General features: G+C 42.1%; 2 protein-coding genes across 53 annotated transcripts in view; one reads left to right on the top strand and one right to left on the bottom strand.

Annotated features, from left to right (window-relative positions):
- LOC144576862 (uncharacterized) overlaps positions 1-18,407 on the top strand; it is a 139,754-nt gene that overhangs the window by 79,880 nt on the left and 41,467 nt on the right. The window lies entirely within an intron of this gene.
- Positions 1-18,407, bottom strand: part of CELF2 (CUGBP Elav-like family member 2) — an 859,904-nt gene that overhangs the window by 55,831 nt on the left and 785,666 nt on the right. For 41 of the 50 annotated variants that reach the window (XM_078329300.1, XM_078329290.1, XM_078329286.1 and 38 more), the window contains 3 exons: positions 12,793-12,872; positions 8,690-8,848; positions 4,601-4,664 (listed from right to left, as the gene is read on the bottom strand). In XM_078329300.1, coding sequence (XP_078185426.1) covers positions 4,601-4,664; positions 8,690-8,848; positions 12,793-12,872 — 303 coding nt within the window. The remainder of the gene's footprint in view (positions 1-4,600; positions 4,665-8,689; positions 8,849-12,792; positions 12,873-18,407) is intronic. The other 9 variants (XM_078329311.1, XM_078329307.1, XM_078329312.1 and 6 more) reach the window with 1 other exon arrangement.

The following is an 18,407-nucleotide window of genomic DNA, read 5'->3' on the forward strand; positions in this document are numbered from 1 at the left end:
GGGCATGAAAATTTAATTTAATGTTCACCTTAGGTAATTTTGTGTCTTATTGTTCATAGCAATTACCATAAATCTGCATATCAATAAGCACGAACAGATGTCAGTTGTTACAAGTGCTTGCCAATCAGGTCTGTTAAAAAGTGACAGATGGGTGGTTATCGAACGTTCTCATAAGGCCTATTAGCACATTTGCAGGAAGTGTCTGCAGTGCGGACTGCTGGAGACTCAGCTTGGGGAGGAACCGAGTTCTGCGTGGGTCCCTGTGGAGGCAGCACACTTCCCAACTTCGGGAGCACCTCCAATTCCAGATTCTCAGACCTCCGATACGCTGTTTTTGCAAAGGTCTTCCCTCCTCTCCACTTGTGCCAGACACCAAGACACTCTTCTAAGAGAACAGATCTCAAATTGATAAAAAGAGAGCTGCTTCGAGGTTTTAAGCAAATATTTGCACTCTACAATTTTATTGTTACCTTCAAAACTTAGAGCAGATATTCTGGAATGGACTATATACTACTTGCTTTACTCAGAATCAGAATGAAAACGAAGCTGTTTCCTCCTGTTCATCAAAAGACTTCCGCCGCAGCTTTAGAACCTCTGTAACTGCTGTAGTAACAAATCCTTATCCTAGAAAAAAAATCCCCTCTAACAAAGAAAAACTACTAGTGATAAACTCAAGATGTTTTTCAGGATGAAGGGAGGCAGCTTTCCTCTTACCATCCCTGAAGTACTTCCTCTCTAACAGTGAGGGGCCCTGAGACCACGTGGTGCTGCAGCTGTGTTTACACAAACACACCTGAAGGGGCTGAGACAGAGCACGGTTTGCCACCCTGGGGGCGGCCTGCAGCTCAGGGTTTGCATCACTGAGCGGATCTGAAGCTTGGTTCTGCCACTTACTAGCTTAGTGCCTGCGGACAAGTCTGCTGACCCATCTAAGCCTCAGTTGCCCACCTGTGCTATGGGCTACTTAGAGTCCCTACCTCATCAAGTTGTGTTATTTGGGAGTTCTGTATCCTGCTCGCTGTGAGGTCGCTGACTCGTGCTGTGGTCTCACACTACTCATTTAATCTTTTCAACTGTAGTGTAGTAACAAGGTGATAGCCATGTCCTTAGCTTGCTATAACTGCATGCTTTTTAAAAGCTTTGTTAAAAACAAACAGGTAAAACACTACCCCTAGTTTTTCTATTACGATGCTCTTTTGAGTTGATAGTTGCTATAAACAAATGAAAGGCAAAGAAGATACTTTCTCTTATTCCCTTTCTCTTTCAAGAAAAATCCTGCTCTTAGCCCAAACTCAGACCCCAAGTTTCTGAGATTTCAGAAATTCACTAAACAAATATCACAGCTGAGTGAGAAATGGACAAGTTTTTATTAGAAGTTTTAAGAGGGAAAATAAAACCAACCAACTTCAAGGAGGCACAAAAAGTAGATATAAAAGCCTTCGGTTTATAAAGGTATACTCCTAATCCATTTTCTGCTTCTAAATTCCATATTTAGTAAAGGTCCTCTTTATAAACGCCATAAAGCACACCTGAAGTTATTTTTAGTTTGAGGGAAAAATGGTTAAGAGTTTTTGGGAAAGAAAGCAAAGCTGATGTCTCATTCAGTTTTATAGATGCAACTACTTGGTAACCAGTCGTCTAAAATGTCTATTTTTCCTATTTGGTTTTACTTTATTTTCTCCTGAAACTCAAAGTGTTTTATCCATATAAATGTGGCGTTTAAACTCTAGCTATGAACCTCATATCCTGAAGGACAGACCAGTATGTTTTGAGAGTTGTTCACAAAAAAATATTATTCGTTTCTCAAAAGATTTTTCACTTTTGGCGACAGTATTCCAAGCTGGATCACTTGAATTTTAGATGCAGAGATCATATTTTATATATATATATAAATAAATGTAATACAGAAAAATTACATCTGAATTGTTTATGTGACACTCTAAGTAGGACACACTATCAATCACCCAATAAGCATTGTCACATCAGGTGGCATTTGGGATAAATAACCCCTTGGATTTCTTCAATCTCACTATCATACGCTTCCTATTGTATTTGTTACATTTTATGTTATACAAACTATCTCCAAATCCCCAACAATTCATTTGTAAAGATACTGTCATTAGTTTATTGTTCTTTCGGTTTATACATATTGCTGAAGTCAAATTTCTTAATTCAAAAACTGGGTATTTAACTTAAGCTCCACAGGGGATTTATGTCTGTTGAGTGATAAATCTATTCACTCATCCACTCGAGAATACTCATGAGCAGCTTAGAGGAGAGGGCTGAGTCTGACAGCCACCAGGCTATGCCCTCCTGGAACACTGAAGAGTCGAGAGTAGGGAGTATCCAGGAAGGTGAGCACAGAGGGAGGGAAGGAAGGAAGGGGCTCTGGGGAACGTGCAAGATGTGCCCCTCTCACATTTGGGGAAGCTGGGAAAGCTTCTCTTAAGAAGGAACCTGCATCACCCATCCACCATGATCACTGTGTAACACCGGTGCAGATTCATTGCAAGGACAGAGAGGCCATATAAACTTGCCTTCAATGGTGGAAAAAATACTCCAAACCCTAATACTTTAAATATGCATGAAGATGAGAGCTGATGATCACTGTAAATGCCAGGTATCCTTTCCAGAGCCTGACAGCTACACCCTGAAGACTCAATATTCCCTATACGCCAAATACTCCAAATGATGGCCGAGAATGGCCTGTCCAGCATTTGATTTCCTAGCCTGTGTGGACTCAGTGTACTCAATTTCACACACTGAGGATTCAAGAAATGGATAATTTGGGAGGCTCAGAACATATACAGATTGCTTTAAATTAGCCATCTGCTCCTCGGCACCTTGTAAGGTGATCCAAGATACCGAGTTTTCAAATGAGCACGCACAGTGAGCAGGCACTGGCATCCTGACCTGCGGCTGGTGTGGCACAAGCACATACATCCTAATGAGAGGTGACAAGGCACGCTGTCCACCCAGGACGCCATGCTCGGTGGCAGCCTTGGGACCCAGTGACCTTCTCTGCATAATTCAGCTGTGGGAGTGGGAAAGCCTGAGGCCTCCTCTAAGGAAAGCCCCTAATTTCGATCCCGGTGAGTCCATAGTGTTAGAAGAAAAGTGTGACAAATCTTAGCATTTATTTTAGAGCTTGCAATCAGGAGGTGTTCTCTTTTGAAACAAAACATACCCTGAATATTTTACTTCTCTCTCTCCAGTTAAGTGAATTAACCATTCAATGTGATTCTTAGCTTCAAGGCCAGCATCCCAAACTGTGTAAGTAAAGATGCTGCCGAATGATTTAGCTCTTTCTCATTTCAAGTCATGTTATTTCCAATAATCCAGAAGGCATGTTACAATAGAACCATGTGGCAGTGCCAACGGATTGAAAGCCCAACGATGATTTCAGAAGTATTTGTATTGCAGGCCAAGGAAGGCTGTCAGCTGATGAGTTTCTAGGACCCTCCGGCCACAATGGCTGGGCTGCTGATCACAGAGCACACCCAGGGAGAAGCCCCCCTTGAAAGTTTTTCCAGATTTACTCAAAGTGAAACAAACGAACAAAAACAAAAACAAAAACCCCCAAGGATACATATTAAAACACACACACACAACAGAAATGTGGAAAAAAGGAATTTTCATGGTGACAAAGAAAGCAAGCTTCATTGTGCACGTGAAGGTTTCACTGCACGGAATCAGGGTGTCCTTGATGAAAACAAACCACGCTTGGTTCTAATATGCCAAAAACCCGTTCTTCTCTTTGCCCTCTTCCCCCACCTTTTTGGAATCACACAAGGAAAAGGCTCTCTGACCGTTCCTCATGGCAGGTTAATGGGCACCTGTGTTCTGATTTATTGTGCCCGCTGCCTTCCCTGGCCCTGTGTTAGGTGGGGAAATCAGCACGGAAGGTGGCTCGGCAGGAGTGACCTTTCGCTAATCACTGCACCTCAGTTACTACTGGCGCAGCTCATTAGAAGGAGGAATCCTTCAACAAGCTGGCTTTCAAACACAGTCACACTTTGATTTTTTCGAGAACAAAGATTATACTTTCACATAAAAGCTTCTGATGCACAATTCTGTCAACTGGGGCACTACAGTAAAAACGGCGCCCTGTTAATTGTCTGTCGTTATCACGGGGCTGCAACCCGCATCAAAGATAGGCCTGCAATCCTGGCCTTCATTATGGAGGTCAGAACATCTTTCCTGACTATTATTCAGATTTTAGAGGGGAGTCAATCATTTGGCTGCTCTAGATATAGGAATCTGGCTGGAAAGCCCCCAGTAATCAATCTTATTTGTAAAAACAACAAATGACTAGAGAGTCATTTATTGATCCAGTCATGTGTTGATATAGATGCCAAGCAGGATTTCTCAGCCCCGTCATTCTACAGCTGTCACGCATAGGGAAGGTGGACAGGTAACCTAAGAGGTAGCAGAGACAGCTGAGAGCAGGAGGTTCCAATGTTAACACCTAAGACGGAAAGCTAACAAGTCTGATGATCACTCTTGGTTCTCTTCCCCTGCTGCTTCTCTTTGCCCTGAGAACCAAGCCCAAATTCTGACAATGGCATAGTCAAAAGGAGAGGCATGCTTCCTGACTTACCTGCCATTTGCTGAATGCCACTGAACGCACCCAGGTTGCTGGAGGAGGTGGCCTGCTGCAGGAGCTGCGGATGAACACACAAGTGCAAAGTCAGGGCAAGGAGGAGAGGTGAGAGCAAAGTAACTTCCTCATTAAACTGGGGACAGATTCGGTTTACTTTGCATTTAAGAGTTGGTTGTTCCTGCCTACTGATGGGCTGAAGGTCCCAGAGCTGGGGCTGTAAATCCATATTCATGTCTAATCTCTATTCAGAAACACAGACACTGGGGAAACTCACTAACACTGCTGCCTTAAAACAATTAATCAATTTACTCTTTTTAACAACCAGGTGTTAAATCTATTGAAACCAACATAGCGTGACTAATTATTTCTCTCTGTAGTCTAGCAGTTACCATAACTCATCTCTGTCAATCAGGGTCCATTCCCTCCCTCTCTTCTACTTTCCAGCACTGTTCAGCTTTCTTCACCTTTCATCAGAAGCACATGGACTCACTGACTCTGGTGCCAACATTAAGATCATCATGGTAACTACTAACGTGAATGCATCTATTCACAGCCATACAGCTGCAGCCCCCACTGTATGACCACGCAAATGGGCAGCCGTTTTAAAAGTCTTCACTGCAGAGAGAAACATAGCTTGTCAAAACTGAGAACTCTCTGGTGCTAGGTATGTGAAGTCACAAATTGTGAATGTCAATCTTCACAAAAATTAAACTACTTGTGAGAAAGTCTGTTTTCCACTAGTGCTTTCAGGGATGCATTTTTCCTGCCATGCAGAATGAATGGGTGCCACGAGAGAAAGGCATGGAGCCCCTGGAGTGCAGCTGCACTTGTCCAGTTCAGCTGAACTGCAGGTTAACTGAGGTGAAATATGGAGCGATGGGCTCTGCTTACTGCTTTTGTATTTGGCAAGGTAAATCAATACAAAAACATACAGCTATTTAGAAATAGCTTTCAGAGCCAGGTGTGGTGGCTCACATCTGTAATCCCAGCACTTTGGCAGGCCAAGGCAGGTGGATCACTGGAGGTTAGGAGTTCAAGACCAGTCTGGACAACATGGCAAAACCCCCATCTCTACTAAAATTACAAAAATCAGATGGGTGTGGTGGCACATGCCTATAATCCCAGCTTTTCAGAGGCTGAGGTAGGAGAAATTGTTTGAGCCTGGGAGACAAAGGCTGCAGTGAGCAGAAATGGTGCCCCTGCACTCTAACCTGGGCAACAGAGCGAGACTTTGTCGTGGGGGGGGGGGCTTTCAGAATTTATTTGGGGCTCTGCTCTGTGAAACAATCTAGAACACTGTTCCTCTGGGGAAGTCCAGGTCTTTCCAGTTTGATATGAAAAACACTACACGTGGATATGACTCAAAAATGAATCTCAAGTGAGGTAAATGCACCACGCAGTGTGGAATTATCAGTGGCAGGTTCCAGCAGTCCCCAACCTTATTGGCACCAGGGACCAGTTTTGTGGAAGACAGTTTTTCCACAGACAGGGGTTGCAGGAAGCTTTTGAGATGAAACTGTTCTACCTTAGGTCATCGGGCATTAGATTCTCATCAGGAGCAAGCAACCCAGATCCCTCGCCATGTGCGGCCTATAGCACGTCTGTGCTCCTACGAGCATCTCCTGCTGCTGCTGATCTGGACAGGAGGTGGGGCTCGGGCAGTAATGCTCACTCGCCTCCCCTTCCCTCCTGCTGTACAGCCCTGTTCCGATCAGGCCATGGACTGGTACTAGAAGCCGGCCCAGGGGCTGGGAACCCTCGGCTGATTCAACGTGAGCCTCAGGTACAATGATATCACATGACTTCACACTAACAGGTACTAAAGCCAAACAAAGTCTGTGTTCACTCGTCCCTCTCGATTCCTTGCCCACACATACTCTCACACACCAGGAAGAGGAAGAGAGTGAGGAAGACAGAGTGGGAAAAGCTAGGGACTGTCCATTGTAGAAGCAAGGCCTTATTTGGTTAGATTTGTTGTGTTTGCATTCCCTTAGGCTTATCAACTCCAACTTCCTCCTCATATTCAATTTTACATTTTTAAAATTAAGCTAGCGGTGAAGATATTTTGAGGAGTTAACACCTATTGAGGTAAGTGGAAACACCTGGAGTGTCATGAAACCACCACCCACTATTATTGCCATGGATAACCAACCTCTGGTGAGCCAGGGTCAGAACCTATCACTCAAGGCAGCCAAGGGCTCCTTCAGAGAAAGGGCTTTTCAACTGAAAGGGAGTAGAACAAACACGGCCGAGAATCACCCACAGCAGAGGGAAATGCAGTGCAAGCATTTAACATGTTTCTATAAAGGAGGCTGAGATTTACTGTCCTTCATGTACAGAAATAATTTGCAGATATGGTCCCCAAAAACATGTGGCTGAGACTTCTGTGAGCTGTGGGGCCTAGGAGATGTACTAGAAGACAAGAGTGTCCACGTGTCTCAGTTTTCAGAAACGGTGGATGGGAAGCTGGACTCTTAGAGAGTATGGGAAGGTGAGCATGATGTCAGCCTCGGACAAAAATTCTGGTGCATATAATTAAACCAACTGTCTGTGCACATCTGAACAACTCACATTTGTGGAAAAACAAATCACAGTCAAGCTAGACTCATTTTTTAAAAGCATTTTTTAGACTGATAAGAAAAAAATCCTAGAGCAAATATAGATTTCAGCAAGACAGCTGACAAAATCTCTCATGGTATCTTCATGAAAAGGTAGAGAAATGGAGAGAAAGTGATGGTAAGCTGAGCCAATGCTTTTGCTAAGAGCACAGAGGAAGACAGGAAAAGGATGCTTCTCATTCATTAATCAAATATATATGGAAGAGCCGTTATGTACCAGACCCCACCGGGCACTGAGGGTGGGGCAGCTAAAAAGATGAAAGTGACCCACAGCAGCACCCAGAGTCCTCAAAGAGGCCGTATGGCCAGCTGGCAGGACACGCAGGGCTGAAGTCCCATGGGCCACAAGAAGCTGGTTGATTCTGGGTTAAGTTACTTAGCTTCTTTGAGTCTCTCTTTCCTCATTTGCCCTATAAGCAGGATAATCTCACCTTCCAATGTAATAGGGAAGATCATTTGACAAAACAGCACAGCTTCTGCTACAAAGTAAGCTAATGAGTGATAGGATCCCAAGAGGGAAAGTTAAAATGTAAAATGACAGAATTAGGACCCAAGACCTGTGGGGTGTACACACACACACACACATACCCTCTCAGAGGCTGGAATCAAAGGCCCAACCCACAATATGAAAATAATACATGTGAAGTCTAGCACTTATGTTCCAAAGCAGAAAAATGGGGTAGAAAAGCACAATTCAGCAGGAATTCAAGTAAAGATAAAATCTTTAGAGTACTGGCTGCCTTCCCTCCCACATCTGACACGGTTACTACAAATCCCAGGCTCAAGCTCCAGTCAGAGGCCCTAAGTCCACACTAGGGGTTACTACTGTGTTCTGTTCAGATCTTGCTGGGGGGACTGTCTTAAATTCTGGTCACTGTGTTTCAATAAACATACCGACAAACTGAAACAAGGAGCATGAAGGAATCATGACCAACCAGAAAGCTCAAGTTCAGATACCATGAGACGTAAGGAATGGCTGAAGGAACTGCATCTGCTGGGCTTGAAACAGAATAAAATTTTGTTGGTTTCAAATATATGAAGTAAGAAACACTTGATTTCACCAGTCAGGTTCCACCATGAAGAGCCAGGACAGTGGACTAGAAGTTCCGGGAGATTTCACAGGAGGTCCTGCTGGGACCGACACTGACCTGACATGGATGAACCCAGCGGCCTCCCTATCCTTGATCAGCGGCATGTCTTCTGACTCAGGGTGTTGCGGTGCCTTTCAAACACTGGTTAGAAGTTTAGCCTGTGGGACTTTGCCCAGTATACATCAGGCAGGAATTCACTTATTCCTGTTCTTAATGGAATCAATCTAACTTGGAAAAATATCCTGCATAAATGCTGATTTCAGTAATTCCGCGAGACTGAAAATGTAATGAAAATGAATGCCTCAGCTTGGGAGGGGAAAAGTCAGTTTGCAGAGTTTCAGCCGGTGAGGACCTTGCCGGCACTGCCCAACACTTACCGCCAGATACTGCGGGGTGAGTCCGCCCAGCCCCGTCAGGTTCCCCCAGGTGGCAGTGTTGAGCTGCTGCATCTGCTGAGCGAGCTGCTGCTGGAGGCGCCTTTGCTCTTTGTCCTTCTGAGTGTCAGCAAACTTCACCACGATAGGTGAAGAGCAGCCCTGTGGTCAGACACATTGGAAAGTGGAGAGGGGGTTACAGGCTGGCGGAATCCGCTCACGACACTCAGCATCGGAGCCACCTTTCTGCACTAGCCTGGAGCACATGGAATGGGCTGAAATGGTTTAAAATGGTTTGATATTCCTCCTTCTTCTCTGAATAGTACCATCAACAGAAAAATCCAGACATTGCCAGTGGTATCTTTGAGGGATCTGGTGATGGGTGAAGTCACTGGCTTTCTTGCTCTGATTAGTAACGGCCTCTCCTGTCTTCCTGTGTCTTCCTTCAACCTTGCAGGACCTCCTTACAGACAACAGACCTTACCGAGGTTCTTTAATGGAGCTTCATGGTTTGCTCGTCTGAAAGAGATTTGGCTTTGTATGTCTGCCGGTGTCCACAGGTGGACAGAGGACAAAGGGGAGAATTTGTAATGGGAATGGCCATATCTCTCATTCATTCATCTTTTTACTCTTTCCAATTTTCAGTTATGTACCTGTGGACTTTGCAATTGTGAAAATCCTATTGACCCAGCAAGAATAGGGAGAAGGGCTTCATTTTAGCTCTGTGGATGAGGGCAGGAGATATCCAGAGAAGACAGGCATTCTCCAGAGTAACCGTTCACATTTTCAGAGAGGCCTCTTCCCTCAGCACAACTGTGCGACCCATCATCCCTGGAGCTGGTGCAAACCCAAAAACCAGAAGCACGTTCTAGCCAAAGAAGTTAGACTGTGAACGGCAGATGGAGTCGTCCACGGGCTTCTTTCCCTAATGAACCTCCCCATTCTAGTGGCTTCTTTCAGTTTTAATTTCCTTTAAAAGGCAAGAAGTAGGGGGCAGTGAGAGAGAAAGGGCCAAAGGTCACAGAATTCACTTGAGCTAGATAAAATCATCAGGGAAGATAACAGCCCGACACCTCAAGCACGAAGACCTCCTTTCCAAAGCACCTTTCCACTCGCCACTTGCTGAGTAACTCAGCTGCAGTCTCCCCTTCTTCCTAGCCTCTTCTCCTCCTCCGCGTGGCTTGCCCACACATTTCATCACAGTTAAAGCTGCTCAGTTTTGCTGAGGTCTAAAGAGGTAATTCTACCCAAGTGATTAAAATAAAAACTTTTATGGAAACTCAGCATGATAATAGACCCCTCTCTCTCTCCTCTCAGAAACGTTTATATTCCTATTTAAATGAGCTTCTCTGTTCCATTCCCTTTGGGTCATGTTTCTTTTTTCTGGAAAACAAATGCTTTTTTTTCCTTATCACCTTGGGTAGTTACTGGGGATGCAGTTCTGAATACATGAGGATATCATGTCTGTTAATAAAACAACGTGAGAAAAATGAGATGAGTATTTCAGTGTTGAGCTTCCAGCCTATTGGTCTTCGCTCTGGTAGGCAGGGTCATGGTACAGAATGTTAAATGTTAGTAAACTGCACAAAGATCCGATTTCCATCATTAAAAAAATCTGTAATTCATGTTTCTGTATCTGCTCCATGTTTCAGCATCACTTTAAAGAGAGCAACATACTTTTCAGATTATGTAGAGAAGGGTTTGAATGGAAAAGCGTTGTTACTGTCCCATCAAATTTGTTCCATAACAAATTATAGCATTTCTCCTCATAGAACATCTTCCTTAAAGACTAAAAAATGACATAAAAGTAGAAAATTAGGCCTAGGATTATAGCTTAAAAATGATTTACTGAAACCATGAAAAACAGGGAAGAGAGGGAATAGGCAAGTGGAGAAATAGAAGGCACAATATAAAACTGTTCGTAACACCTTGTTCTTGCAACTTTCACATCACTGTGAATTAAGTAATACATCTTGTTTAAAGACGTAGGCCAGACTCTTGGAAATAATGTAATTCGTTAAAAAATAAACAACGTTAGTCCAACAATTATAATGTGACTAATACATATTCTATTTAAATGTCAATTTAAAAAAAACTAACCAAGAAACTTAAGTGTCAGAAGGCCCCTCTGTGTAAGCATGGATGTCCAGTTTTAAAATCAAGTATACCGAATTTGGTTAAGTAACACAGATAATAATAATAAAAGATGAAGGGCTTAAGAACAAATATGGCCCAGTGGTCTAACCAACGTTCAATTATGGGAGCCTACTGTTTCTCATCCTGGCTCATGCCCAGTTCTGCTTTATGATCCCGAGTACTCCTACAGGAACATAGGGAACATGGTCTCCCACGGGTTCTCCATGGCTCTGCGAGCATTACTCGGGGGGTTCCACGAGAAGGAATGGGGACGGCAATGTTTCTAACAGAGGTGAAAGAATTGAAGTTAAAAAAAATTATCTCAGGTGAGGTCAATTTGGGTACAAATCACTAAATTACAAGAAATAAAAATAAGAATGACTGCATATATGGAAGATAAATACAAGAGGTTTTTTTTTTTTTTTTTTTTTTTTTTGCCCCTACAGCATTTCCATTTTAATCTTCAAACTGAATTGAAGATTAAAATGTGGCTGGAAATCAGGCTAATCCACAGGAATGGAACAGCCTCAGTAAGAGAAAAAGGGAAGCAAACACCATCACATGTGTAACTTCATGTCAGACAAGATTAGCTTCCTAGACATTCCAAATCCTGCTCATTATCTCCTATGGGGCCCGATTTTCACCTGAGTTTGCCTTCAGGTAGGGGGTTGTGAGTGTCTTAAAAATGCATTGCACTGAAAGGAAAACAAATTGATTATATAAGATATGTTAGGAATATCAAAGTCAAGATGAATGTTTGAAAAAGACAATAGGCTTTGCAATGCTGGTATCACAAGTCAGAAAAGTACAGTCAACACTGAATGACAATGCCATGCACACTCCTTCCCCCCTTTGCACCCACCTTTCGATTCACTATAAAAAAAAGTTGCCCACAAAACATGACACATACTGATCACTTGGCTCCCAGCATGCTTTGGGAGATGCAGCATTGCAAAAAAACAAACAAAAAGAAACAAAAAATAAAACCCCAACAAAACAGGGGTAAAACAGAAGCTCAATCAAGAAAAAAGTTTTCTGCATATTAAATACAATTGAAAATATATTTCTTCAAAATATAAAAACATAGCTTCAGATAACACCACAAGGCCACCTCCGGAAAAGATCACCCATACACAAAGATACGGTATACATAATACAGCAGAACATGCACTCCCAAATGATTCTATCAGACAATACAGAAGTAACGGCATATCACTCTTGGAATGCTTTTGTGCAAAATTCTGAAAGGCCATGACCCAAATCACAGACTAAAAGTATAGAGCCATCTATCTATGTTTGTGGGTGTACATCCACACCTGGGTATTCACCTTCCCCTAAAGCCATGATCTCTCATTAGGAGACCACATTTGAGCCTTTATTATGTTTCTTCGTTATTGCTCATTTTTTAGGAAGGAGACAAATCCTATTTTCCAAATTTGCATTTACACTGTTAAATGCAGTGGGAGAAATAATAACTTTCTCCAACATTCTTCATGTAAAAACACAATGCTGTTTGACTAGATTAAAGGTAACTTGACCCTGTACAAAAGAACGAACACTGGGACTTAGCACAGGGCAAGCAGCAATTTGGGGTGGGGCTGTTACTGTTTCATCCACACTGACCCCAGGGTAGGGAACGTATTTGATCCTGTAGGTCTAGAAGGACACTTTGCTTAAAGTGCTCACGATTTTACACCTCAGGATCTGTGCCACTGCAATAAAAGGCTCAAAGAAATAACTGGAGAGCAAGTGGAAGGTTTTACTAAATGCATTTCAAGTCATTAGGGGAAAAATGCGGGGAAGGGGGAGGGGGAGAGGGAGAGAGAGAATGAGAATGAATGAATAGAAACTGAGATGGTGAAAGTTTACATCTGTGATTGTCATGTGAACAATCCGCACAGGAGAGAATTGCTTTACCATTCCCCATCATTTGCACAAAGAAAACAAAGAAAGGGCAGATGATACAGTACCTCCATGGTCTGAGACTGATGCATGGCTTTGATTGCATTCTGTGCCATTGCCCTTGTAGAAAATGTGACAAACGCACAGCCTGTGGGAAACAAGGGGACAGGGAGCAGGAAAGACAAAAAACAACAAGACAAAAGGGTTGGACGCTTGTTAAACCAACACAGTCTACGAGAACTGCCACAAGACGACACTGTTCTCAGTAGTACATAAAAATAAACAACTTCTCTCTTTGGTTTTATCTTATTTTGCTTTTTATTCACAGTGCTGACTTGCTAATCTGACCAAAGCAGAAAAACGTATTTATTTATTTATTAGTTTATTTTTTAAATGGAAACTAGGGGAGGAAGTTGGGTACTGTTTTTAGCCACAGGGTTTGAAATCAGCAAGATCTAGTTTGCATTTTCTAAAATAAAAAGTTGCTATTTTCCATTTTCTCCTTGACTGATGATCTTTACTGAGGGCATCCACACTTGAGGGCTTTGCATTTCAAATTTTATCATTGATTTTTAAAGGGACAAATAAGAAAATCCTCACACCAAGAGCAAATTAGCAAATAAATTTCAAGAGCTCAAAATGTCAGCAAATAAATGTATCTAATACCTTCTGGGTAGTTTAAAAATATATGTATAAATATAAATTGCTGCTATGCAAATACAAACAAATATACCAAATCTGTTACAAACTATTTAGTAATTACTAATTATTAATAAAAACAAATGCTGTACTACTCCGAGAATATTCAACACTGCTATAAAGTAAAATGTAAAAAAAAAAAGTGCACTGGCATTTATTTGCATAAAATCTTCGTGACTTTTGAGACTTGTGAATTTCTGAAACGTATCAAAGATTTGACCTCAAGTCTAACATACACAAGACAATGTACATTTCTCTGAATATCTACCAGAAGACCAGTGAAACTTTCCATGCCTGTTTTTTCTTGTGCTGTAAAATGACTAGACTCTGTAGTGCCTTTTCCTCTCCTTGTACCAGCGCTGGCCACCATGCAGGTCACTGCTCCAACTGCACGGCTCACTGCCCTTTTCACTAATAAAAACATTGCCTTCTCAAATTTACATTTTATTCATCATGTACCCTTGGGCTTCTTAGAGAAAAAGACTGTGAAATTAATGCAGATTCAGGCTGATATTTTAATAAAACCATAGCACACTAAAAGGTTAGCTAAAGCAACATGGACTTATTTCACTTATGATCTCTAATGACTTTAAAAGTGCATTGATTTTCAGCTTCTTTAGCCTTGCACAGTTTGAACTTAGGTATCAGAGAATAATTTAGTGTTCCACTCAATTTCCTCAAAACAGTATTATTACGACTTAAAAGATCTCCAAATGAAGCAAATCTGAACACTGAGAGGCTGTAGCCTATCGTCATTTCAGAGTGAACGCGTGAAAAGCAGAATTCTCGCATTAACACTGCGAGATTGTTGCCCCTGTGGCCAATAAGCAAAATAGAACATTCTGATTCCAGCAGCCAGCAGATTGTTTGCTTTATGTAAATCAATTTGTAAGCCATAAAATATATTTTTTCTTTTTGCTCTGCACGAGTACCTGGTGAGATTATCAAGTCAATACTGTCGTAGCACCTTTTAATCAAACAGCAGTGAAAGAAAGCAATGCTTGCCTGTTACCCCCAAAGCACAACGACATCCAGTCATGAAAATAAGTCAATGCATTTTTTTTGCATCATGCTATAATTTTTAATATACAAGAAACTCTCAGTACATGAGAAACTCATCTCACATTCGCCTCTTGGCTAAGCTGGCTTGAAGAAGCCTGAATGACGTCCAGCTCACGGTCAATGCTGAGCTGTCTCATGGTTTTCCGACAACACAGCAGCTGATGAAGCTTACTATTTGAACACACTACCTGTACTAAGACTGACTGGAGCTTCTGTCATCCATAAAAGCAATTTAGTGGCCTTCTGTAAGGCAGCTAGATGAGGTAAGCGTGGGACAGAGGACAGGACCTCCACTGGCTTCCATGCTGATGCTGAGCTCTGAGATGATCCAGTCCAAATGTGCCACCTGTTTCCTGGTAACATCTCTTCAGAAGCATTTTCGTCATCTCTGGCATTATTAACAGAGGAATTAACACTAAAAGATTTTTATTTTTCCACTTCTTATCCTGAAACTACAATGGAGGAAAAAGATCGTCTACTGGAGACAGATCTGAAACCAAGCAGAGCCTGGACTAATTTTGCCTGTAATAGTTAAAAAGATTGCTGCATTCACTTCATTTGTTTTTCTCATCTAGCACCATGTGCCAAACTGACAGTTTCCAAATGGAGGTTAAAAATGTGTAAGAAACATATAAAATGTCAACAAAAATCAATAAGGCACAGTTTATGCATTTGCCACAATTTCATATAAGCAGAACTTTTTAAAGTAACTTAGTGAGAAAGATACAGCAGTTATCAGGCCTCAGAAGAAAAGCATTACCAATAGAACAATGAAATCCTGTTCCTAGAAATCAAATCACTGCCCTTTCCTCTAACAAACCTGCAGTTAAAAGCCTGACTGATGCTTCTAATTATGCAATCCTTACCCCACCCAAAAAATGATCTGCCACATCGGAGGATTTCTTTAACCATTTAATTCTATTGGCAGTGGTGCAGTAAGAGAAACTGTCTCCCTAGGGGCTTCTGTCAAGTTCTGCACTGTGTGCTGTGTTCAATTACCTGAGAAAAAAATTACAGTGTCATTTATAAAGTAGGAGTGCATGTTGAAGAATGTCACTCTCTGTGTCACTCCGGATGAAGTCAAGCAACTTGAGTCAAATGTTTCTTGCAATGGTAGCTTGTTAACCACTGTCATTTCTCTAAAACAGGAGGTCATGGTAAATCCTATGGATAGGTGTTAGTTTTCAACACCACTGAAAACACACTGGTGGCTTTAGGATCAGGCCTCCAATCTATGGAGTCTGTGGCTTCAGACTGACAGGATCATGTGAGTCCCTACCATTAAGACTGGCTGCTGGCTTTTTCTTTCAAGCCAACCAGAAGGCTTTCCATCCTTCAGCAGTAACTTGGGTTTTAACTGTCTCTCTCTTCTACTAAACATGAGCTTCTGGGTGCAGTGGTGTTCACTGGGTCTTTATATGACAATGGCTCTAATCTTGTAGGGACAACCCTTAATCATTCCAGACTTTTGAATGTCATGTCTCAGCAATCGGCTCTTTGCCTACTGACCAAAACAGCAGAGAAACAAGGCTGGAGGAAGAAAGATACAGGATTAAAATAATGAAGCCACACTTCTTTCTTTTTTGGTGGGGAGGGATTCTGGTAAGATAGTATGTATATTACTGTCTGAAAACCTCCACATATATAGTAGCAAAAAAAAAAAAAAAGATCATCTGTAAATTTGGCCAACCTGCAATTAACCTTTGCAATGATTTATTATCTCTGTTTTCAGAATGTTAGGGATTGCCAACAGAAACGAAGGGAGCTGCATTCCTCTCATTTCAGTGAGGATGCCTTCTTCCTGCTAAAACAGATAAATGATTGACTGGGGAAAGGTTTCTCAAAGTAATTTCCTCCTACAGACAAGATCTAAGGAAAGCACGTAGCCCTGTCACAGAGAAGATTTTGGAACACATCTATTACACTTGTCATTTCAATTGAAAGGATATCTTAACTCAGGTGTTCCACCTTTTTTCTCAGCTGCAAGAGAATTGAGAACTAGATGAATTCTTGCTCTGCACCAAAAAAAAAAAAAGTACAGGTACTGTTAAAAGCATGAACAATGTCAGGGCCTCTTGCTTTTCTGTGTTACTTCTTTGAAAAAGGTGTAGTAGCCGCTATACTTGAAGTGAAAGAAGTATAACTTAACTAATGTAGTACAAAGGAGATTTTAACCTATGGAAAACGTCTTTATAAATTCCTAGTCAGCCAAAGAAAGATCTGAATGCAGCCAGTTACAGTAACATAGACATATGTTACCAATATAATCTCAGGGCATAAAAGTTAGTACCCTGATGTGCCATCCCTGATGCGGGGTTACTTCATTTAAAACTGGCACGCAGACATCATTCATTTATGGCATGTAAGCCTGGGTATAGACTAGGACCTACTCAATAGCTGGCAAAACCTCGTCACTGAGGTAAGATTGGAACAAGATGGCAAATGCAGTCAGGAGTCCAGAGGGCATGCCATAGAAGTTCCCACACATCTGAATGTTTAGGTACTGTGTGGGCAGAGCCAAAATGTGTGAAAACGGATTCTTTTCTGTGTACATGTTTGTTGTTGTTGTCTTGAGATAGCATCTTGCTATCTTGCCTAGGCTGGTCTTGAACTCCTGGGCTCAAGTGATCCTCCCGCCTCAGCCTCCCAAGTACTGTGTACATGTTGTAATAGTCAAAAGCCTGTCCCTGTATCCTGATCAGATATGACAAAAACAAATGAGGATTTAATAGCTAAATCCAGTCTGTACTTGCCAACATCCCTGAAAATATTGCCAATCCATTTGTCAAGGGTTTTGGCAGGGGAATGTTGGAACACCATAAACACAGCTGGAATATTCTTAAACAAGCAGAAAGTTACCTTAAATGGCAGTGAAGATTTGTCTACAGTTTGCGGGGGGAAAACAAAATAAACTCCTTTACTGTCTCTGGGTTACAGATATTCAACTGTAATGGTGCAGAAAACCCTGTACCTAAATAGCACATGCTGACTGTGGGATTCTGGGTAAGTGAGAGCGTGTGTATTTTGGGAAATCAACATGCTAAGGTGATGCTGTCAGTTAAGTACATTTGACTTAGAAAGTTCAGGCTCTGCTTTTAAGAGCAAACTCCTTATTTGAATTGCCACATGTGGGCCCACGGCATCCTGTTCCTTTTCTCCATGAAGGCTTCTACAGCAGGCCTGAAGAGCCTGAGCAGCCACTGCAGAAGGAGCTGAGCCTCCCATAGTTGCTTGGAAGCATTTCAGTGTTTTCCAAGTTAGAGAAGATGCAGAAGGGGTTACTTCCCCAAAGGGAGAAATGCATATTGAGATATGCCCACGCTGCCTCAAGCCAGGAAACATCCTCAGATCTTTGAGTGGCTCCAAGTGCTTGGCAGGTGTTAGGTGCTTTCTACTTAGAGAGTCGTGACAATTTCCTGAGGGTGTGTGCCCTGGAACTTGGGCTGGGGCTGGCGAATAATGATGGGATTTTTAAAATATTTTTTTCTTGCCAACAGGTGGATCACGACTTTAAAAAAAAAAAGGCATTGATTCTAACCGAAAGTATAGCATGGCTTGATGGGTACAGTGTCGGCCAGGGCAGGGCACCTCTCTGATACGGTGGGGCAACTGAGTCAGGTAGCCTGGAGAAACCTCAGTCTAATGCTCTTAGGAAGGGCCTGAGACTACTGAAGTGGCGGGGGAGAAATGGCATTAGAAATCTGTGAGGAGCCAGCCAGCCTAGGTGCGTCCTTTGTGTTCATCCTTGTAGTGAACTGGGCAAAAGCAGACAAAGTAAGGGGAAGCACTCAGCTGCACTTCTGTCTCACATAATCCAAGAGTTTGATTTGAACACTTTCTCACAGAAGAGGGTATACCCTGGTTTTGTATTAGAAGGTACTTTGCTGAGCTTTTGTTTCTCTTAATTATTTATTTTTAAACA

The sequence above is a fragment of the Callithrix jacchus genome, chromosome 7 (genome assembly GCF_049354715.1).
Source record: "Callithrix jacchus isolate 240 chromosome 7, calJac240_pri, whole genome shotgun sequence".
NCBI classification, from domain to species: domain Eukaryota; kingdom Metazoa; phylum Chordata; class Mammalia; order Primates; family Cebidae; genus Callithrix; species Callithrix jacchus.